Source organism: Protopterus annectens, chromosome 5.part0 (genome assembly GCF_019279795.1).
Source record: "Protopterus annectens isolate FY-2018-M chromosome 5.part0, PAN1.0, whole genome shotgun sequence".
Lineage (NCBI taxonomy): Eukaryota > Metazoa > Chordata > Ceratodontiformes > Protopteridae > Protopterus > Protopterus annectens.
Window position 1 is genome coordinate 1,896,770,295 of NC_056735.1, and position 23,381 is coordinate 1,896,793,675.

At 42.8% G+C, this 23,381-nt stretch overlaps 1 protein-coding gene and 1 non-coding gene across 2 annotated transcripts in view; both read right to left on the reverse strand.

Annotated features, from left to right (window-relative positions):
• Window positions 1–1,559: 1,559 nt before the first annotated feature.
• TPT1 (tumor protein, translationally-controlled 1) overlaps window positions 1,560–23,381 on the reverse strand; it is a 54,586-nt gene continuing 32,764 nt past the window's right edge. The window contains exons 5-6 of the mRNA XM_044071714.1: window positions 10,335–10,451; window positions 1,560–2,043 (exon numbers count right to left, since the gene is read on the reverse strand). Of these exons, the coding sequence (XP_043927649.1) occupies window positions 2,041–2,043; window positions 10,335–10,451 (120 nt within the window). The 3' untranslated portion in view covers window positions 1,560–2,040. The remainder of the gene's footprint in view (window positions 2,044–10,334; window positions 10,452–23,381) is intronic.
• Window positions 2,107–2,234, reverse strand: LOC122803029. The gene has a single exon (XR_006365070.1). It is a non-coding gene; the product is annotated as a small nucleolar RNA SNORA31 (small nucleolar RNA).

Here is a 23,381-nt window from a genome sequence, read left to right on the forward strand (position 1 = left end):
ATCTAAAAGGTGCTCCTGTTCATTCATGACTCTAAAGAAACTTCCTCCAAACTACTCAGATATGCAGACATCTGTATAGCTAGTTTACAGCTACAACCACCACCCTGGCAATTTGCCTTCTACATTTGTCCAACACCCTGTAAACAGACATGATGGATGCAATGTTTAACACTCATCCACCTACATACTTTACTTGAAACTTGAGTCTTTACTCTGATAGGAAGACCAGTCTTACATTTGTTGGCTAAAACTACTTCTGGCCTAATCCTTTGTACTTACCCCCAGGCAGGGACAATGTATATACTTAACTTGGCCGAGACGTAGTCCAAGTAGGGTGAAGTCCAAACCAGGTTCCACACTTCACATCCCCTTTCACTCCCAAAATAAAATACCCTTTAAAAACTTGCTTATAAATCTCAACACATTTTCCCCACTGAAGAGTGGTAACTGAAAAAGCACCTGTGCATTGATTACCCCTGTAGTTGTGAAAACTCCTATGTTAACTGGAAAACAAAATTTCACAAGGCACCCAAAGAAAAATGTTGCTTGTCGGCTTGCTGTTTTATTCAGACATGAAGAGGATCACTGCAGGGCAGATACCATGGGAGGGCACATCATTAAAATATATATGACAGCATGATCAGGATGCCATTGTGCAAATAATGTCAGACATTCTCTACTACAGCAATACAAACAAAATTACTACAATGCATAAGATTAGCATGGGGTACACTTAATTTGATCTCACTGTCTTGCTCCAAAAAGAGCAAATCAGAGGATGGCATACCATTGTCTGGCAGGAATGAGAAGGTATAGGGGGCTATGCTTTGACTGCAGCAGTGATACTGAAGTGTAGTGCAGACTATTTAAACAGGTTACTCTGCTAGTGCAGTTTTCTAGCTTTGCAGGAAAAAGCTATACTTTTATCCTCGGCACCTGCAGCACGGCCAGCATACCATGCATCTGTTTCCAAGCTACAGTTTACCTTACCACATGAAAAAGGTTACAAGCCTAACACCTAGAGCAGGGTAACATGGGAACTAGTTTCAAAACTAAAGCCTCATCAGTAGAGAACCTTTGGGGATCACACAAGCCCAAACTGTCCTGCACTCGCAGCAATAACTTAACAGCCTACAGGCAGTCATGGGGCTGCATCAGGTCTAAAGTGCATCACTGTAGGAAAATGAGGGCAGCCAGACAATACAGCTTACACTCCATTAGCAGTGATGTTCCCCTTAGGAAACCATACAAGGATACAACGAGTCATGCAAATTTATTGCAACACATGATATGCATCAATCCTGGAATGACTTCCTCAAACACTTGATTAAGCAGTTACTGACCAACTAAACTAGTTTCTTTAAAAGGTGGAAATTTCAGAAAAGATTTGTTCTCCAAAAAGGCAAGTTGTAGGCCACCATACCTAGTCAGTGGAGCAGCCCAGCACAGAAAAAAAGCTTATTCTAACATTCATAAACCCACAACTCAGACAGCTGTACATCACTCCTTTTCATCCCATTTGGAATAGAACTGTGCAGGTAAATGGAAGCCCTACACAATGAACCAAAAATACTTCCCATTTTATTTAAGCAACCCAACATTTTTGGGAAAAGCAGCAACAGGATAAATTAGAAGCAATGGAACCCTGTTGAGTATCGATAAGACAGGGTTCGTGCTTTTTAACACTGGTTGTGAACCACTAAATTCTGATGAATTCCAATTAAAGCCCACATTGCAATACTGGGAATATTGCTTTAGTTACAACCTCAGTGCAGTCTTGGCAACTAGAACTTCATCGCAAAAAATTCCATCCATTTCCTCTACATTCATAGGAGACTGATGCTACAGCCACTTGAAAAGCAGAAGAGTCAGACATCTGAAGCAATTACTATGTGCTGAAATCGAAACTGAAGTTCAAATGCATTTATTTTGAAGTTAATGCAAAACTCTCCATGCTGTAATTCATACAGCAACAGTCCCACTGTCAGAATCTCTTCATTGATGGAAAGCAGCAAACAAATCACGGCCAACACTGTTACTTCACTACAAAGGAAAGAACAGACATTAGTCAAAACCTTCAAAAATTAAAGGCCACGCCAATTTAAAACTTGTCTTCCTCTATTCAATCTTCCAGTGCCACAAATCAAAGCAGGAAGAAAGCGCAAGGAAATTGCTATAGCATCTCATTGCAAACCATAAAGCAACAAAAGCTTCAGGTCTATCAGTTGATGCATTACAATACAACGGTTACCATACATAATAGCTTTACCATACCTTAATACAGAATGACTGCTGTACAAACTGAATCCCTACAGTCCGGTCAAAGCTTAATGCTTTTGCCACAAATCCAACCTTGGCACCTAGTAGCGAGGTACTCAACCCAATGTTGAGGGTCCAATGTATCCAGCCTCCCACCTGTGGGAGGGATAACCAAAATAGGACAGCCCCAAGGATCTTACAAGGAAATAGTCATGGGTGTTCCAAAGCTACAGATTGGACTGCCACCAGAGCACTAATTTTCCTTTTCAGTGCACTGGCTAGAACTTTACCATGACTTCACTTTACTAACTACAAGAGCATACAAATATTACTGGGCCAATACTAAAACATGTATGCTTAGGGGCATTTCTACAAGGTAAATCATGAAAGATTTATGAACACTGTAGTTAGTGCAAGCACTGTACAAATGGATCTGAATATTTTCAGATGTATAAAATCTTATTACAATCAAATTCCATATAGCAGTCTTCATCCAACTGAAGATCTGCTATAAACACATCTGGAATCCTGCACTATTTTGATAACTGGGAAAACTGTACTGCACTTTATATGCTACCAGTTTGCTAACTTCTGTAAAGTCCACAGCGGTTGAACACTAGCCTATTGCACAGCCCTTGGGCATAAAAGCTTCCTGATAAAGGAGAGTTTTCTTGCCAAAAACAAAGGCTGAAGCTCAAGTACGAAATCATGGGATTGGATAGTATGTCAAGTGCTCAAAACAAATTGCAGTTACAATACTAGAGATCGGGGTTGTAGTTTTCACCCATATTCAACCAGTGGGTTACCAAACCCACACCAGATCTGATGCTAGCCTTTGAGACTTCAATCCAGGAGCTCTGCCTCTATCCTTTTAGATCTTCAGGGACACTATGGGAGTACCATCACTGCCCATATGAAAATGAGCCACCAACTGAACCTCAATAGTAGAACTGACTAAAGAGATCAGCAAGCAAATCCAGAATGACATCCAGACCAATAGACAAAGCCCAGTTTCCATTTACTAGCATAATCTTCCACGTTGTTTTCTGGGAAGAGAAAACCAATGAATTGCCAGAGCTTGGCATACCTGGCCATCACGAACTACACAAGCCATGCAGTTAATAGAATGTGAAAGTTGGATAAGGGAATCTACCAGGTTAAATCACTCAATGGGATCCAAGAATGGAGACAGTCCAAAAGGGAGAGTTGTCAGGGCCAGAATGCTGCCTTCTGAACAAAACTAGGGGTAAGAGATTTTTAACAAGTGCGAAGCATACACAGACATCCATGGGCAAGCCAAGCATACAAAAGGACATCCATGGGCAACTGTTCCTTGGAGCAACCAGGAAAAGAAAGGCTGCTGCACTTGGTGTTGGACAGTGGCAAATGGGTCAAAGGGTGTGGCCTAGGAGCCCAACAGCCAAGTTACTTCTGGTTTCAGGGGTCACTCGAGGGAACATGTTCCTACTTTGTCAGGATGTTGATATGAGCTGCAACCAGAAACCATAGATCACCCACTGGCACTCAACCTCCCAATAGATGGTCCCCTTGCTTGTTTAAGTACCATACCACTGACCTGCATCTAAAGCAGTGTCCAAGTTGCCCTAGGGCCAAATGGCATTTAATCTGTCCTTCAGTATGTTTGTCCATTCAAAAGAAACTAATGTGGTAATATGGCCCCAAATTTTACCAAGTATGGTCAAGTGCCCCCCCAGTCAAAAAGGTTAGACACCCTTTGTCTAAAGCACTCATACACTCATACCCTTTGGCAGAAGATCCCAAAAGGCCTGCAAAGCTACAATTCCACAAATCTCCAACCACACTGATGTGAAAACTGGCTTCAGAAGGCAAGGGTGTCCCTTCTACAGTCCCCTTTTAAATTCTTCACCCCAGAACAGGGACTATGGTCCGACGTTGGGGAACAAAATGTCAGCCAGCGGTGACAAGTGGACTTCAATTGAAGCAAATCTGAAAGTTTAACCAGAAACTATGGAAGGAGTCATGTAATACCACTGAGCTGCTGCCATCCACTGCAAGATCCTTATTACCCCCCCCCAAGGTATTAGCCAAAATGATGCTGCCATGGGGATATTCTCCAGAGAACACCATGAAGTTGCACTGACTGACCTGAACTTTTCACTGTTCATCTTGATGCTTGAGTAAGGAATCCCAAAGCTTTGACTAGAACTAGTGAGAAAACCAGTCTTCCAGGTATAGGAATACCTGGAACCACCTGCAATCTGAGCTAAGCTGCCATGACAGTCACTAACACCAAACATCTCTGGTGAGCCAAATGCAATGCTCTGAATCAGAAATCTGCTCCCAGCCAAAAAAAAAACAGAAATATCCTGGAATGCCTAGTCATCTTTATATGAAGGTAAGCATCCTTGATCAAGCACATTAAAGTCCCTCAAGTTCTACAAATCTTTTGAGTTTCTAAAAGAAATTGGGTCCATTCCCATCATGCCAAGTCAAACTACTTCATGAATTAGTAGTTTTCACCTTTGATGTCAGCCAAGTGCTCTTTACAGCATCTGCAATGTGCCCAGTAATAACTGCTCGGGTCACTCGTATGGAGTTGCATGAATTGGTAGCATATCTAAATGGCAGATTCAGCACCTGTTGCACCTATCTGAATACGGGTATCTTCCACATTGTCAAAATATTGGTATTTGCAAGCAGAAATTAGCAATCTGTGTGTGTAGGACACTAGTCAATGGGTGTGGCAATTTTAATCAGTTACTTTTCTTGGACCAAATCTGGTTTTCTAGCATCTATGTTTTGAACTGTTGGTAATGGATGATGTCATGTGATGTAAACATTTTCTATGATGCTTTGGGGCTCATGTCTCCAGTGTTTTTAAGCCAATTCAATACCATGTTTGCACAATCCCCAGTGCAGCAGCCTTGCCACATTATGTCTTTCAGTACACAGTCCTCCTGCCATTAGTATGTCGCAGCCAGCAATGAGGTGTGCAACTGTTTCCAATTCTGTTTTTCAAACCTACATTTGTCAGTTTCTAACATGTTCAATGGACTCTTGTAAAACAATGTACAGATAAGCCCATTATCTTGGGCCACCAATATTAATTTCATTTCTTGGTTTAAATTCACCTCTCCTTAACCATTCCTGCATTCGTTCCTGAACAGGAGGTTCTTCCAGAAGTTTACACCTGCAACCGTTTTCCACATTTGTCTTCTCATCTGGTCCTGCACCTTACATTTTCCTTTTTCGCAGTTGCCTGATTTTTATCTGCTTCGTTTGATTTCCATTCCTGCTTGACACTGCTATGCTTCTGCTAGTTTAAGCAGAGAAGTAATCTTAGATTTATTCCAATACTTGCACTACATTTGGGTTGTGAGGTCAGCAGGTGGAGTCAGAATGCAGATCTACATGTAATCAATTTAAAGGAGGCCCATTCAAGTCACCCCTCAGGAGTAGGGCTGATGTCCTCATTTCTACGCCAAATATGGAACAGACCCTGGATTCTTACTGGTCTGGTGGGATGCCTTGGGTAACCACCTCAGAATCAGCAGATTCAAAGTTCTTAGACAGTGAAGGTCTTGTGATTTGTCACTCAAAAATGGGACTGTACAGCTTCTGGGTATGACCTACAAGGTAAGTCAGAAGCCTTTGGAAAGGTTCAAACCCCCTACTGTATCCAGAGAACAGCTGATGGGCAGATCAGGTATGCTGAAAAAGGCTTAGTAGAAAATGCCTCAAGCCTAGATTCCATAGAGCCTCTGCCACACTATGCATCCCTTTTGGTTACCCCCTGCCATGAGGGACAACCACAAAAAAAAATAAAGACTGCAGTGAGTTGGTTTGCTCCCACTTCTGACATTGTAAAAGGACTGCCATGGACTAGCAAAACAAACCCAGATGGCAAACTCCATCCTGCATGATCCTAGTACATTCTTGTCCTTTGTGCCAGACAGGGAAGAAACAAGGCAACTACAAAGGATGGTTTCTAGTCTGCAAAACTGCACAAGTACATCCAGCATACTGGCACCTGCCACGAGAGACATGCTGTCAGCTGCAGTGGTAGAACAGTCACAAGGACAATAGTAATTGACTGCATTATACAAAGTCAGTTGTACCTCCAGGGACTTGACTCGTGAAAGCAGGTCAGTCTCAAATGAGCTGAACAAGCACTCCATGCAGAGGTAAAGGTGTATTGTAGGAGCATGCATGTGGTCGTGACTTAAAACTCCCTACTAGGGTCAGACTGACTTTTCCTCTGCAGTATGTATTGATGGCTGCTGCCACTATAACCGCATTTAAAGTTGCTTACTCTAGTGTCTTCAGGTGGTGCTAAAATCCTGTCCTGCTGGGAATTTCTACAACATCTGTCTCCATGCTCTCTGGGACTAGGTCAAGCCTTGTCCAGAGGGGGACCATCTAGGATGTGGATGTGCCAGAAATAAGATTACAAGTACTATTCTAAGAAGTCACAAAATGAGATGTCATGAAGCAGTCAGAGGGATTCCTCGGGAATCCACACGTGCTTATGACTGACCCTATAAAGGGGAATCAGGAGTACCTAGAAGGGACAAGGGGCACTGGGCAGAGATGTTTGGAGGCCAGGTGTGGGTTGCTCCAGAGTAAGACAGCATGCATCTGCAAAACCAGAAATAGATTGTGAGGATTAGTTGCTGGCAACCACTGATTTAGAGAAAATCTGCACTCCACCCGAATGCATACCCAACTTCAACATGGCAAGTGTCTACAATGCCAAGGAAGTAGTCAGTGCCCAAAGCAGGCAAGCTACAGCACACCTGGGCGATTAAACCAGATCCACAAAGCCCGCAGCCAAGGGACCCAGGGGAGGAAAAGTAAATGCTACACTGTCCAGAACTGCTGTGGTGGGTGGGAAGAGCTCTAGCAGGTTGAGCTTGCAAAGAGTGCAACTGCTCCAAATCAGACAAGCAGACGAAACTACACAAGGACTTAGCCCTCAGCTGCCAGAATCCAATGTCAATATCTGAACCAGAGAAGCTCAGATCTGGGGCATAGTGCAAGACTGCAGGGAAACCTGTCAGGGTCACAGGTGGAAGGTGGTAGTAACCTACCTGCATTATCCAATTCCTTGACCAAGAAAGGAGTAGGGAGGGGTTCAAGTTTTCTGAACAGTAAGCAGAAAGGGGCATCCCTTTCCCTTTTAGAATCACTGAAAAGGGACTAATTGGTATGTAGTCAAGTTGGCCTTATTTGCCGACACTACGTAATAGATAAAAATCAGAAAAGGACGGTGTCAGCTTCACATCCGAAATAGACTAGTCTACACCCAAACTGGTTCAGCAATATCCATACTTAGGGACAAAATGAAATCCTCAGCACTACAAATTAAAACAGATTTTATTTCAGCCAAGGATGTGGGAGCCAAGCAAGGAACCAGTTCTTTATGAACAGCAAGATACAAGCAGTGAATGCTTTTAGTTCTAGTTTTACACAGGTCAGGCATATTTTTTATAAACTAGAGGGCAATTTGTGGATAGCAACTGAAGAGTTAGGATATTTGGGAGGGGAAGAGAGCAAGAGTCAATAGGATGTTGACCTCTCCAACAAGGTGGATTGTCCTTACTCCTTAATGGCTAGGGACAGCAGGTTAGCCAACCTTCAGAAACAGGGGTGCAGTAAATAGTCCACTTGTGCTGATGTCGTAAGACTAAAACATGCATATCCACAGCTAGTGGGGTTTGGCTTTATTGGCATGTATTTGTCCACCAACTTAATCATGGGCATTCAGAATTGCCATACAGCTGAAACACCTGATGTCCTTAAAGGGTCATCTGCATATACCCCACAATCCCATTTAAGAGGTTTTAAGGGGACACTGAAAACTATAGTTTGGATAGTTTGATTGGATTGGCTGTGTCCCATTTACTCAACACAAGGTGGATTGGAAATTACCCAATTTGAAGGGATATTTTAGACTAGAGCAAAAGGAGAAAGCTATAATCCATTGTGAAAAGAGGCAATAAACAAGGGAGCTCAAGAAATGAGTGGGACTTTGGACGCAGCTCCTTCAGGACAATAGCCAGACAATTACATTCATAAAGTAACAAAATATTCCAACTAAGCCAACATGGGAATAGAGAAAGGACATTAGCCAACATGGGAATAGAGAAAGGACATTAGATAATATCTAGTACCAGGACGCAAAACCAACATGAATCTACAGGAGCATAACAGTGGCAAGTCTGTTTTTGTGGCTTTCTGTACTGGTACCCCCCCCTTCAGTGCAGAGGGTGGAGTTAGAGCAGAAGAGACAAGAGTCTTTGTAAATCAGCAGCTGTACAACTTTCTTGCAAGACGTTCCATAATACAATGCCTACAGCAGTTCTCTATTCCTCAAAACATTTGTTCAACTATCTTCAGCAAGTGCTTGGGAAGCTGTGTCAATACTTTGACAAAATCCAACAATTTAACATTCAACAGCCAATATGAGAAATTGAAACAGGTTTGTTCAAGAAAATTGCTAATCTTTGTTCAGGGTGCACATGCAAGTTAACAGATTACCACCACTGGGAAACGAATGCTGCTGGACTTAACAATTTTCACATTAAAAAGCTGCTGGCTCCAGTCAGTCGATAAGTATTTGTTCCAATTTGGAATTTGTAACAGTTTGGATAGCTTGCAGAAATTCAGCTGACTCCTCAGAACAAGTCCAAAAACAAGTGTCACCTAAAGATAATGCATGCAAAGTTTACAATAATTTTTGCTATTAGAGTGATGCCCAAGTCCCCAAGCAAGCAAGATTAACTGAAACTGTTGCAATTACACTGGGTTTGAGCCACTGTTTGTCCAGCATATGGAAGTTTGGGCCTACAACATGCCTGAATGCTTCAGAGAAACTGTTGTAGGGACAGTTTATTTTAAAGTAAAAAGTAGAGTGGTGTGAGAGAGTATTCTGCCATACCAAGTTTGTAGACGTTTTTGCAACCACCCTAAAAGGCAGAAGTACTTTTGGGAACAGTCAGTACCTCAACAAATGTGCTTTGGAAAGGAGAAGTGAGAATGGAAGGACTGCTATGAAAGTATACCTATAGTGCAATCCCCATATGAAAGTGGGAGAATTACATGAAGCCACAGGTTCATAGGTGTATACTTGGCTAATGGCCTTGGAACCTTTACAAGCCAAGCCCACAGGATTACCCTGGCATCGTGCCACCTGACCTTAGTTCCCAGTGTCTGTCATAGAACCACTGGAGTGATCCCTGGGGTGAATTATTTCCCCATCCACTCAAGATTCGAGGTGCTCTGCCCATGCTATGGAACAGACTTCCCATACATGTCAGTCTGGCTTATTAACCTGTCCATCCAGCATGTTGTGTTGATTGTGGTAATGAGGTTGAGGTCTCTGGAGCAAGTGTGGTGCAGAGGAATTGGGATTTCTTTCGATGTAGCACTTCTAACAGAGCTGGGTCAGACATGGCTTTGCAAGTCCAAGATCACCTCTAAGTAGGCAATGAGAATAGTTTTTGGGTCTGTTCATATAGGACAAGTGTTTAAGGCCTAGGATCCTCTGGTACTTTTGGACTCTCCAGTTGCTGCAGGTGAGTAGTGAGGTACATGCCAAATGGGGCATTGTACTCATTGGCCTAATGAAGGAAGAGGAGTGAGACAACCTTCCTGGAAGCAAAACCCTTGAGATGCGCTACATTAGGACTTTGCCATAGTGGCAAGGTGGTGGTCAAGAGGCTGCCTGGACTTCTAAGTAGATACCAAGCAGGAGGACCCAGGACTGATCCCTCCACTAGTGACTGGTCGGCAGTCTGACTGGAGTCAGCTACTTTCACACTGGGTTCTGTGAGCCAGTTTGCAACCCACCTAGTGATATAGGGGTTGATGCCTAGCTTAGTGAGTTTTTCTACAACTCGTGGTACTAACCTAAATAAAAATCACTAGATACCAGGCAAATTATGCCCTGCCCCAAATCAGATTAAAGGCAACATGCTGACAAGTATTCCAATTGTCACCTTACATTATCTGAGACTACAACATAAAAGCATTCACACCCACATTTAGCAAAAATTTGAATTGAATAAAACTAACAAAAAATGCATACTTACACATTTCTCCTCAATTAGACCATCTTTAAAGAACAACATGAATGGAGTAATACCATCTTCACGATAGTTTAGGTAAGCCACCATGCCGTCTAGATTATATGACTCCCCTGTGAAAAACTAGAAAAAATGACAAATTTCAGATTACACTGAAAAGAGTCTTCAGAATCGGTTTGTGACAAAGCAAGCACTGTCAATAGTCAAACCATGAACCCGTCCTACAGTAAAACTATAGGACATCCAAAGTGTGGTTTGCTGCACACAAGTCTTTCTACAAACTCAGTATTTCAACTCACTTTCTTCCAAAAACTACCCTATTGAAATCAAACCTATCCAAAAATGACACAGCAGACCCCAGTTACTTCTCAAACTACACAATTATGCAATCATTTAAGCTGCCTGCATCTGCAACCAAGGAGACCGGAATCTGCAGCATTTTGATATTATCTCCACACAATGAACTTAAAATAGTGAAACTGTAGTGCAAGGTGCAATTCCAGCTGTACATTCCTTCAAATGGACTGTCCTAGCACTTTCCTGGCATGCTGACCATATGCACTTGTCCATGCAGAGCTTTATACCCCTGAAAATACTAGCCCTTTTAGACAAGCTGGAAAGTCATTGAACTTTTAAACTATAAACGCACGAGTTTCATCTTGAAAATTTTAATAAAACTTTAGTTCTGAAAGCCAGTATGAAAGTCTAGGATCCTTTATGGATCTGCAATTCCCAACAGTTAAAACAGCAGCAAATTGTCGCATACTGATTTTCCAGAAGTTTACAAAAAGGCAAAAAACCTGCACAATGGTTAAATGCTGGTCTCAACACAAAAGGGAGGAATTCTGGGCTCCCACAAGATAGTATGCACACATGGTGCACTACCAACTTCCTCCCATAGTAAAGATATGCCTAGACCACCTCACTGGCCTACAGATTAAAGGGACTTGGTTGGTAGGAGCCAAGTGGAAACTGGAAAGCAGTTCAAATACTCAATGTACCCTGGGCACATCAACTTATCACGCAAGCTCTGCCTCAGCAACTATTTAACTGCCCAGATTTACTGCCAGAGACAGTGCACTGTTGCAGGATAGCTCTGCTTGTACAGCAGCTCTGTAGGCAAACAGACTTAACTGCAGCAAGACAGATGGTTTAAAGGGCTCTGTCACTTGTGAAAGGACTTCAGACCTGACTTGGTTTGGCTCCCCCCATAGCAGAGCAAATATCTTCACAGGTCCAGTACACAATGGCACCCACCCACAATTTTGCCCAACTCCAAGCAGGACAGCCATAACTAAACTGGGACTCTAGCTTAGCTTGACCCAGAAATGCAGTTTATGGCCACATTCAAGCCCTTCTTAGGAAATTCCAGCAGACAGTGAATTGTCAAGAATTATGAAACCAGCTAAAGGATGGCTTGTAATAATGGATGAGAATGCAAAGGCAAACAAGGAAAGAGGCACAAAACCATTTTTGGAAGATTCCAAGTGCATTCATTTTATTAGCAATCCACTAACCAAGTGTGAATGTTGTAGTATGTACAATAAGGAAATCAGCTAGCAATATATAAAATTACAAGTAAAAACAGTACTGCAGCAGGAAGCACAGCACAAAGTATCCACCACCACTTGTAAATGTTCCATGCATCTTTAATAAAATACTTGCAAGTCAGCAAGTGCTTTCACCAAGTACACATCAGCTTCAGACCACATGCTTTATAAAGTCATATGATCAATAACAGTTCACTCACCATGTCTACATCCTTCATTTACATTAATTGCTTTCAATTTTAGTAATCTCACTTTAAGGAAAGCTCCTTTTCAATGCATATTACAGTAAGACATTTTACTTTACTTGCTAAACCAAACCAACTGGCCATCCTACCTTGGTAATCTCCTTTTATCAAGTACAGGTTTTATTGAAGCTGTACTATTGAAATCAGATCCTTTTATCAGCTACATTTACATTACAGCCATATTACAGGACTGGAATGGTTATGAAAAGTATTAACTTGGATATTCATGGACAAGTGTTTTATTTGAAGGTAATTATCCAGAGTTGTTGCAATGGGGTGGCTTCTCCCCCATTTTTAGTTGCATCATACCAGAGAACAGCTCAACTCAGCATTTGACGTTTTAGGCACATGAATATGGGACAGCACTGAAACGATACTGCCTCTGATGGACTGAGGGTCAACTTTTCACAAGTGAATTTGGATACTGAAAAGAGCTACATTTTTCATTCAAGTTGACAGTACTTGAAAAAGCCATTTGGCTAGGATGCTATCTTGACATTTAGCTTTATATCCGAGTGAAGCCTCCAAGTGCATTTGCAGTTAGGAGTCAAATATTGCTTCATATTTGATTAGCAATTCAAAAACCATACTATGTACAAGATTAAAATATTTAATCTTAGCTTGTACAATAAACTCAACTGCATTAACATTTGCCTTGTCTAGTGCAGGTAAACTGACAACTCCTTAGCCCCATATGAAAGCTCTCAAATGGATGAATAAAATGCTGACAGTATATGCATATCTTAAGTGGCTGCTGAGATATTTTAAGTCATTTAGAAATTACAAATGTAATGTTTACTGTGACCAAAATTCTGTTTCAAGACCTAGAAACAAAAAATACCACCATAAGTCTGTGCTGAAGAATTTGCCATTTATACTTTCATAATCCCTATGGTTCGAGATATGAACATCTGTTTGAAGTGGAGGGCATAATTTGATAGTCAAAGGCCTATGCTCTGCCCACTGGAAGTTACACCGCAAGCTTACTGAGCTCCACTGGAGTAAAAAGACTGGAAACTGGTCAAATAAACCAGAGGATGGCATTCACTGACAGGGTGAAACCCAAGATTATCCTGGGACAGCAGAGAACTCCCTCAAAGGGCAAATCTCAGTCTTTCTAGTAGAGATTATACTAGAGAGATGCATTACAGTAACTTCCTAGGATGAGGCCTGAATTAGACTGTCCAGGTACAGGAAAACCCTTTGGCTCTGGAAAGCTCAAGCATGAACTAGGCAACAAGCATGAACTAGGCATAAAGCTGTAGACAACCTAAATGGTTTTAAAAACAGAACAGAGTGATTAACCAGAAAAATTTCCTGCAGGTACATCCCCAGGCCAATATGGTGATTATGTAACTATTGAGGGAAGGTCTGCAGAGATTCAGAACATTTAAAGGCACAAGTCTAAAATGGACTTCCTTTTCCAGGCTTGGATTCATGCTGCAGTTTCTCAATTTGTTTGCCTCTCAAGAGGGCTTGTTCTCCATGGACAAGTTGTTAGTAATACCGTTGGTATCTAGGGAGCAATTACAGAAACAGCTGCTTGAAACCATGCAGGATTTTTCCTAGCTCCAATAAGTGGGGAGTCTACTAGTTGTTCTTGACATCTTTATGGCAGACTAGCAATCCAGAGAATGACTGAACTGATGGGCTGTAGCCTCTAGGAATCCTCTTGCAGCACCACAGCTGCACTGAATGCAGCATCTTGCTACTTTGACTGTTGAGCATAAACAGCCTGTGACTTCAGAAGAGTCTTCAGGTTTCCAAGGGTACTTATAATCCATAATCCCTCAAACAAGCAATCAGGGAGGCAGAGATACACTTGCTGCATCTCCCCACTGCCCATCAGATGGCAGCACAGCAGATGCATAGTTTGGTGGGTTTATCTGCAGTAAGAAAACAGTTTAAGGCTTTTTAAATTTGGTCTCCTCTGGGACCTCAAAATGCATGTTTCTTGGGTATTTGTTTGGGGTCTAGGTTAATAAAAGCACAAGTATTAAAGGTGGTTTCCAGGACACTGGTAAAGGCTGGTTTCAGGGCCCTTGCTTTCCAGTAAATCATAGTATTTTGTTTAGTCAGCCATGTCACTAAATGCTGCATTATTCTGGTGATACAGCAAATGAAATGTTTTCCATGAGAGTTTAAGTAGAAAATCGGGTGAACTATGGCCACCTGTCCTGCAAAACATTAGATGAAATGAGTAACAAGGTCACCATCTAATTGGTAAAAACCTAGCCAAGCTAGATTTTCCATGGTGCGAGTCCCTAAAACCTCTTGTATTAGAACATAGGATATATGCAAATGACCCCTTAAAGGGACAACCCCAGCATTTAAAATTAGGGTCAGAGTTAAGCTAGACTACACCCACTTAAGACATTTCACTTTCATTCCCACCCACAGTAATTTTACTTTCAAATATCCCGTGAATCCAGTTAGTCTAGGTTTAGCTCTGAAGATGAACTAAAGCTTTGGATGTGTGTTCATCTCAGACTCACTGGATTGGAAAGTATGCCCCCAGCTACTGGCTGAGATTTAAAATAGGCTGTACCATGGAAAATGGACATCAGTGTACAGCAATTTTTATTTTGCATCACTCATGTTTCTATAGATGTTCAACCAGCCTGCTCAAAAAAATAGTGCAGTTATCTGGTATTCAGAAATCAGCACAACTAGAACCTGGAAAAGAAACAGACTTGCATCTACCAACACTCTAGCCTGTCACACTTTCTATGGAATTACTATCAGGTCAAAGTCACCAGGCTATTCAAAAATACTGTAAAAAGAAATATGGTTTCCACTATTGTTTGCCTGACTCAGATGCTTTCTATAGTAGAAGCCATGTCAAAATTGTAGCTGGCCAGGATTCTGTCAGGTAAAAATTCTCAAAAGGCTACCTCAATGGGTAAAATGCACAGATTAGTTTGAATGGCTCACTGGAAGAGCTGTTGTCAGTGCAACTAATTTGAGGGAATTTGGATAACTCCTTTGAAAATACCTACAGGCACTGTTCCCACCCCCCTCAGCCAAAGGTGAGCATGGTCAGAAAGGCAAAGCTGCAATGTAAAATGCTGAATAAAAAATCCCTGGACTTGGCCTTAAGGACATCAGGTGTTTTAGCTATATAGCATTTCTGAATGCCCACGACTAAGTCTGTTATGGACAAATTCAGGTCAAGATTTATCTGTCATGGACATTCAGAACTACCATATAGCTGAAACACCAGATTTCCTTAAGGGATCATTTGCATGTATCCCATAATTGCCTTCAATACAGATTAATAATCGCACAGTGGAAAATCTAGCTTGGTGAGGTTGTCTATTTTTTAATGATTGGAGAACATTTGTGAGGAACAGGCCAGTGAGCCAGATTCCTTCTACTAGGTAACTAGATGTGAACCTTCAAGGTTAGGATGTAGAACCCCAGAAAAGCCATTCGTAATAGCCATCCACAGAGAAGCCTGCTCAGGTTGCTTTGTTGGGACCTCCACCTCAAGTGTGATCAGAACCTTTGCAGACATTGAACCGCCATCTACTAGAATATTAAGTACGCCCTCCAGTCTCTTGGAAATTACTAGCCTGGGCTTCCCCTTCTCTACCACGAGAAGGGCCTCAGTTCTAGCCACAGATTACACTGGCCAGCAGCTGGATCAATAATGAGTCAGAACAGCCTGTGGGTCCCCCAATTCCCAATCCAGGACATCCCAAACAGTGGAATCCATCTTGCAGACAGGGAGGCACTTGACATACAGATCTCTAAAGAGGTATTCCCCAAAGCTTAACTGGCTCTAAAGTGCTATATGGACAGTTTTTCAACTACAACTGTCATGATCAGCATTCCTCGACCAGAACAGAGATCTTTTGTAAAGGCTTTGCCTGTGTTGTCAACTTAGGAAAGTTGAAAGTATCTCAAGGGGAACCTCCGACAAAGCCTTAGCAGTGGTAGTGACAGCAGTACTCAAAGCTGTGTTCAGACTGGCAGCACGAATACCTCAACCATATCCACTTCTGTACCCCCCACGCCCTTAAGACAGTCACTGCAGACCATACAAAAGGTTCAGCTTTTGTAAGCCAAGCAGAAATGTTACCCTTTGCATGACAAAAGAGTTCAGTGCAGTGATCAAAACATGCTTCTGTACAGCATCTAGGAATAAAGACAGATGGGGAACTAGTGAGAAACCTTGAGCTAGGTGGGGTGGGAGTGAGCCAACTACTGTCACCTTCTGGGAGCAGCACACAGCCAATATTGGAGTACACTGAGCCTGTGCAATGTTTGTGCCCAAGCATGAAAGCAGAGGGGAAACTAGCATACCAAGGCACACTTCCTCTCAAAGGGTACCAGGGAAAAGCTACTGTGATGAGCACAGGATTCATTACCTTCAAGAACCAGTAAGCTGGCCTGCTCCCTACTATACAACTTCAATAGGGAAATGGAAGGGCTGGGATACCTTACATTGAAATTGAGCAGAGCTCCCCCACTTAGGCATGCCCATTTCTGTCACCTGAACAGGAAAATGGGGGGGGGGTCACTAATGGAGCCACTGGGCAAGTACTGCAAGCTACAAAATCCTAGCCCGTCAAGGCAGTGGCATACTATACCAGAGGCAGAATGTCAGGCATGGCAGATGGCAAGTCATCCCAGTATATGGTAGTAGTGACGCACTGTGGGTGCAAACCAAGTGGCAGTGAAACTAGTTGTGCCACCTGCTACAAACTAGTTAAAGGTGCATTTTTTGGTATGGATGTTAAGTGCACACAACCTGCAGAAAACCAGCTTGTTGAATCTCACTGGTACTAAGTTATACCTAACCAATTTCAGGCCACTGATCTATCCTGGGACAGAGATGTTAACAGCACAGCTGCTCAAGGTGGAGTAAAGCAAAGGTGCCACAAAATGAGAAGTTATGTACCTACCATAACGTTCCATGTTAGTTGTCTTCTCTCCTTTATTGCTGGATGGGTTCGGAGCCGAACCTCGGTTAAGACTCTGCCACTTAAAGCTAGAGCTAATTTTACCAGCTTGAGGCTACCCTATATCCCATGATGCTAGGTGATAACTACCCAGATCTCGTTTGGTAGCTGAAAACAACCTTAGGCAATATAGTCCTCCAACTGGAGAGGAAAAGGATAACCCCGAAAGGATCGCTATCCAAGCTGTAGTTACCCTAGGACAAGCTATTTGGCTGAAAGTGCAAGATCAAGACCCTTCAAAGGGGGAATTTTCTTGGTCTGTCCAGGCTAGGGGGATGGTGGGCAGGATGCAAGAAAGAAGGCGAGAGAAGACAACCAACATGGAACGTTATGGTAGGTACATAACTTCTCAATGTTAAGTTGTCAATCTCTCCATTCTTGCTGGATGGGACCACGTCCCTAGCACCTTCATCCTGGGTGGCTCATTGGAACAGACTCTTGAAACGATGGAACCAAAATTTGCCCAGTTTCTGGAGGCCATGTCCAATTTGTAATGTGAAACAAAGGTACGAGAAGCCCATGTGGCTGCCGCACAAAGTGTATTGGTAGTCTAGCTTGAAAAGCTGTTGATGTGGCTAGTGCCCTGGTTGAATGGGCTCGGCCTAGAAGGCAATTTCACCTGAGTTGGTAAATATACGTGATCAAAGAGCCACCTAGACAGGGTTACCTTGGATACTGAAGGCCTTTTCTATTTTCTGCATAGGATAAAGAGTTGATCAGATTTCCTGATTTGTTTAGTTCTGTCCAAATAATATCGGAGCTGACTATGAACATCCAGACAATGCAGTTTTTGCTCTGCCCTGTTTGATTTAAATTGGTCTGTGAAGCCACCTTGGGTATGAAAGAGGGGTTCGTTCTTAGAGAAACTGTCTTTGTGGAGGACTAAGTAAGGAGGAATGTAGAAGGCACGAAGTTCAGATACCCTCTTAGCAGATGTAACAGCAACCAGGAAGAGTGTTTTCCAAGAAAGTAATTTCAATGAACAGCAACCAGGAAGAGTGTTTTCCAAGAAAGTAATTTCAATGAACAGGAAGCCGCAGGTTCAAAAAGTAGAATCAAGGATGTTAAAACCAGGTTTAGATCCCACTGTGGTGGAGGATCTTTGATCAGAGGTTTGAGTAAAAAAAGACACCTCAAAGGAATGCTTTGCAAAGCTTATGGGACATGATGCTGCAGTCCGACAGACCTATGTGAAAATTTGAAATTGCTGCCAACTGAACTTTTACTGTGGAGGATGAAGATCCTGAATGAAAAATTTCAGCTAGGAAATCCAAGACAAGAGTAAATTTGAAATCATAGGAAGCCTGGCTAGGGACAGAAGTGGAGCAACCAAGCAGTGGGGTTGAGAGAATGGAGCAACCAAGCAGAGGGGCTGAGAGAATGGAGGGATTGGTGCAGCTGCAATATGCCACACTGGTACTGTAATCAACCCAAGGTCCTGCAGACCATTGGCAATTAAAATAAAGGAGCTCACCAGTGCCATCATCCAGCATGAGCAATTTGGTCTGGAGTTTCACAGGACTACCTTCACCTCCAAAGAAACTGCTCAATTCTGATTTGCTGCCCAAACAGTTCTTCTGAACAAACCCAAAATTGGAGTATGAAATTCCTAAACATGTAGAATGTTGGGTTGATGCAATTAGAAACAAATCTACAGTAGTGCAGGAATCAAATATGAATCCTAAGATTGTCAGACTGAGGAGAGAAGCTCAAGGCATTTTGCTGCAGCCCAAGGGCCACCATGCGAGTAGAGATTCTAGATCTGAAATTCCAGATTGAGAAACATGTTAAGGATTAAATGATCATTGAAGCTAGACATTGTAAATACATTTGGAGCTGTACAGAATCCAAATGATACTAGTGAGAACTTCACCCAGAAAAAACACTTCTTAAAGCATGTGGCTGTAACGAGCATCCTTTAGATCTATTACCATGACTTACCAGGAGGGATGAAGGGTAGAGTTGAAAGGGTCAGCATTTTGATGTTTGACACTTTCTTGGAGACCAGTTTTAGATATTTAATCTGAATATTCTGGAACCAGAAAGATCCTAAAACAGAAGCCTTTGTCCTTTTGATCAGAAGAGACTACTTCTAGGGTTAGTAAGTAAAAGAATCTCAGGGGAAAATTTTGGACAAGTGGGAAGAAATATATCTAGTGCCAATCTAACCCCTCCAATCCCTTTCACAGCAAGAGTCCAAACAAATCTGTTTGGAAAGAATGAAGAGCCACTTTCATGGACAGATTTTAAAGGGGTGACGGAGCCGTTTCTGGACTGGCTTGTAGAGAAAACTAGGAACAAAATGTTGGCATAATCCTGCAGCATTACTGTCCTTTAAGAAAAGATGCTCTCCTGCTATACTTCAGTTTCTCCATGCTGGAAATCTGTTTTTTTTTTTTTAAAAGGGAGACTCTTGGGAATTTGTAAAGGGGAGGGGCTTAGTCTTGCAGTGCTGAGAAGGGCCAAGCACCTTAACCTAAAGCAGGATCCAAGATTTCAGATTTGCTTCAAATGCTCATGCACCCAGGCACAATTATAGCAGTGGCACTACAGTATCTGCACACTACACACTTCAGAGCATGTTTACTTGCTACTATTCAGAAATGAGAGAATACCCCCCCCCCAAACTGTCTGCACAACAGACTTCCATAACACACCTAAATGTTTCTGCTGCTTTGGCTTACAGATTCCACTCTTACCAGGTGTCCAATACTTTGCCTGGTCTACAAGGGACAAGTTGGTATTCACTAGCCTTGCCAGCTGGTAGAGCAACTTGCTCTGATCCACAATGAGAAGACATCCAAGAGGTACCAAAGACAGAAAGTTGACCAGATTAAAAATACATCCAAGGCCAATAGAATGTGCATCTACCAGCAAAATACCTCCAGGGGAAATATTTACTTCTCAAACCTCAATCCTGGAAATGAAAAAAAAAATGACCCAAAGGATGTAGCAAGGACCAGTTTTCCCAGAATCCAAGATTTAGGGCTATGAATCTTTACAGACATCTTCAGATGAGACATTTAGACATCTTCAGATGAGACATTTAGACTTGCATTACAGGGAGCAGACCAGGAGACTGCACTTCATCCTCATCTAGAAGTCTCTTCCCCAGCTATCCCAGAAGCATTGCCTAGAGCATATTCCAGATGCTAAGACTTCTCCATAACCAATATGGACAATAGCACAGCAGAAGGCATGGCTGACCCTTGGCCCATGATGGCTTAAAGGACTATACTAGGGAATACAGAGAAGCAGAAAAGTGGTCCAAGGAAAACCACTACAGGTTCAGGATTGAGCCAGCAGTAGCAACAAGTCTGTAGGTATAAGAGGGGAAAAGCCTGGAGGAACACAAGAAAAGCCAGTTATTGCTGGAAGTCTGTCAAACTGCAAGTAGATACAGAAGTGTTCTCACTTTGTATAAATGGACATTACCTAACATTCACAAACCCAGCAGGCAAACAAAAGTTTTACCATAAGGTTTCATTTGTATTGTTGATCCTTGTTCAGTCATTATGCATGGGTATTTGTTCCGACCTCTGAACAGAGCCGGCCATTCTGAACAGAGCCGGCCATTTTCCAAGCCAGTGTCCGCTACAAACTAGAGCTAAACTTACCCATAACCCTCTTCTCAGTTACCTCAGATTGAGTTTGCAAGTCAAAAGGTAGAAGCTACCTCTGGTCAAATGATCCAAGAGAACCAGATGGAAAGAACTAGAAGCCACAGGAGAGGGAAGGACGGAGGGTGGTAATGACTGAACGAGGAACAATACAGATGGAGCATCAAGACATCCGATAGTTAATACTTGTTCATTCCTCATGCATGGGACAGAGTCCCCACCTACCTCTATTCCTGGGAGGCTCAAGGACATTCCTGAGCAACATAGAACCAAAGATGCTCTTCCCCTGGAGGCCAAATCCAATTAATGATTGAAGGCATGAGGCGTAGCCCAAGCTGCAGCTGCACAAATGTCCTGTAAAGCAGCTCTGGCATAGATGCAGCAGAAGTTGCTAACCTTGTAAAATGAGCCTTCATATTAGTAGGCAACGGAATATTACTTATATAAATGAAGGGGTCAGTCTCATCTAGCTGTGACCTTAGCAACAGCAGATCCTAATCTAGGTCCAGAACAGGCCAAATATAACTGGTCAGATTTACAAAGGGGCCTAGTCCTGTTTCAAGTAAAAACAGATTTGCCTGTGAATATCTAGGGTATGTAGGCAATACTCTCCTCTGATTGGGAAAGAAAACTGGCAATTCAATGGTTTGATTAATGGACGTTTCAGAGATCACTTTTGGCAGAAATGAAATGATGGATGTTCTCAAAGACACCAGAAGTCTGGCTGAAGTAACTGCGAACAAAAACAAGGTTTTCCATGACAAATATTTTGAGGTCGCAAGAAGTTGGTTTGAAGGGTGGCATTGTCAGTGGTTTGAAGGGTGGCATTGTCAGAGCTTGTAGAACTGAGATCCCATGGTTGAATAGGCTCTCTAAAAAGGTGGCTTCAGATGATTCACACCTTTTATGAAGGTCTAGCACAATTTGTGTGACAAGTCTTAACACCCTCACGAAAATTAGATATTGCAGCCAAATGAATCTAATAGTCAAGGCAGATAGACCTGATTGAAAAAGGTCAGATACTCTAGTATTATTGACACTGGTGTTAAGGGATCTACTTGTTTTCTTTCAGCTAACGGGTAAATCTTTTCCACTTGCTTAGATAAGCAATTCTAGTAGTTATGAGATGCAATGAGAATGTCATGTACTGGTAAAGAAAGATCATTCTGCCTGGCAGTCATGGAATTTGAGTAGCCAAGCTGTGAGCTTCGGGTTCACAAGTTGGGATGAATCAGGTTCTGTGGATGTGAATCAACTCTGGGGTTGCATGAAAGGGGAACCAAATCTAAAGGCCAATATGGTGCTATGAGGATCACCTTGCTCTTCAACTGACTGGCTTTAAGAAACTGGGGAATGAGGGGAAAAGGTGGGAATGCATATAGACCAAGGGCCAATCATGGACTAGAGCATTCCTGGGTGACTGTCCCAGAGGGGGAATCAGGACGAAGTATTTGCTGCATTTGGAGTTGGTTGGGGATGCAAAGAGGTTGCAGCAAGGACTGCCCCAGCAGTAGAAGATCACCGCTATCAAAGTATTCAGGGACCACTCATGAGGTTGCAGAATAAACCCGCTGAGCCTGTGCTATGTTAAAACTCCTGGGAATGTGTTGCTAGAAGAAAACTGTTGATAGCCATCACCCATTGCCATATCTTCATGGCCCCTCGACAAAGGGGTAAGATCTGGTTCCACCTAGTTTTATTTACCAGACCACAGCCATGTTGTCCGAATCTCAATCACAGGCAGCAGCAGGGGATGGAATGCTTGCAACTCCAGAAGCACTACCCTCGGCTTTAGAACATTAATATGCAAGTTGGGCCTCCAATATGGACCAAGTGCCTTGGACTGTGTCCCTGACTTAGCCCCCCCACCCCATTGGGGAGGTGTCTGGTCACTGTGGCCTTGGGTTGCCAGGGGGAGAAGGGGTGAGAATTGACAGATTGTGCGTCATCCAATTTAAATCCTGTTTACACCTGTGAGTTACTCGAATCTTGGCTGAAAGAGAATGCTGAAGAGGATACCATTGGGTGAGCAGTAGCCATTGTAGAAACTTCATATGAAACCTGGCCATGGGGACAATGGTGATGGAGGCTGCCATGGAACACAACAGCTGCAGGACAGAGTGAGCTGTGGATTTATCCCTTGAAAGGATTGGGATCAGCTGTTGCTTTATCCTTAGAATTCTGTGCTCTGGAATGGCAGCTCTGCAGTTTTGTATCCAAGATAACCCCTATGAATTCTGTGGACTGATGGGGTGAGATTGGACTTTTGCCAGTTATGGTTATGCCCAAGCCTTTGTGCAGCTAAGAGAGAGCATGCCAAGGCTTCTTCCAGTTGATATCTGGTGGTGGGTGGAAATGAGCCAGTCTAGGTAAAGTGTGCCACAATTCAGGGATCTGATAGTAAAGGTCGCTGATGCAAAGGTGCACTTCCCTATCTTGTCCAGAACCCAGGTGGATGGACAGTCTGGTGGTAGCAGCCACAAAGGAAATGGTGGCAGAAAGCCAGAGCATCCACAGAAGACCTTTAGACCAATGGGGATCTGTAGCAAGAGGGGACAAAATCTTCTGGCCACCGGGGGAATAACCTACACTATCAGGAGCCTTACACACGATTAGCCAGAAACTTTCATCAGCAGGTGGAGTAACCCAGGAGGCAGGGGCCAGGTGCAAA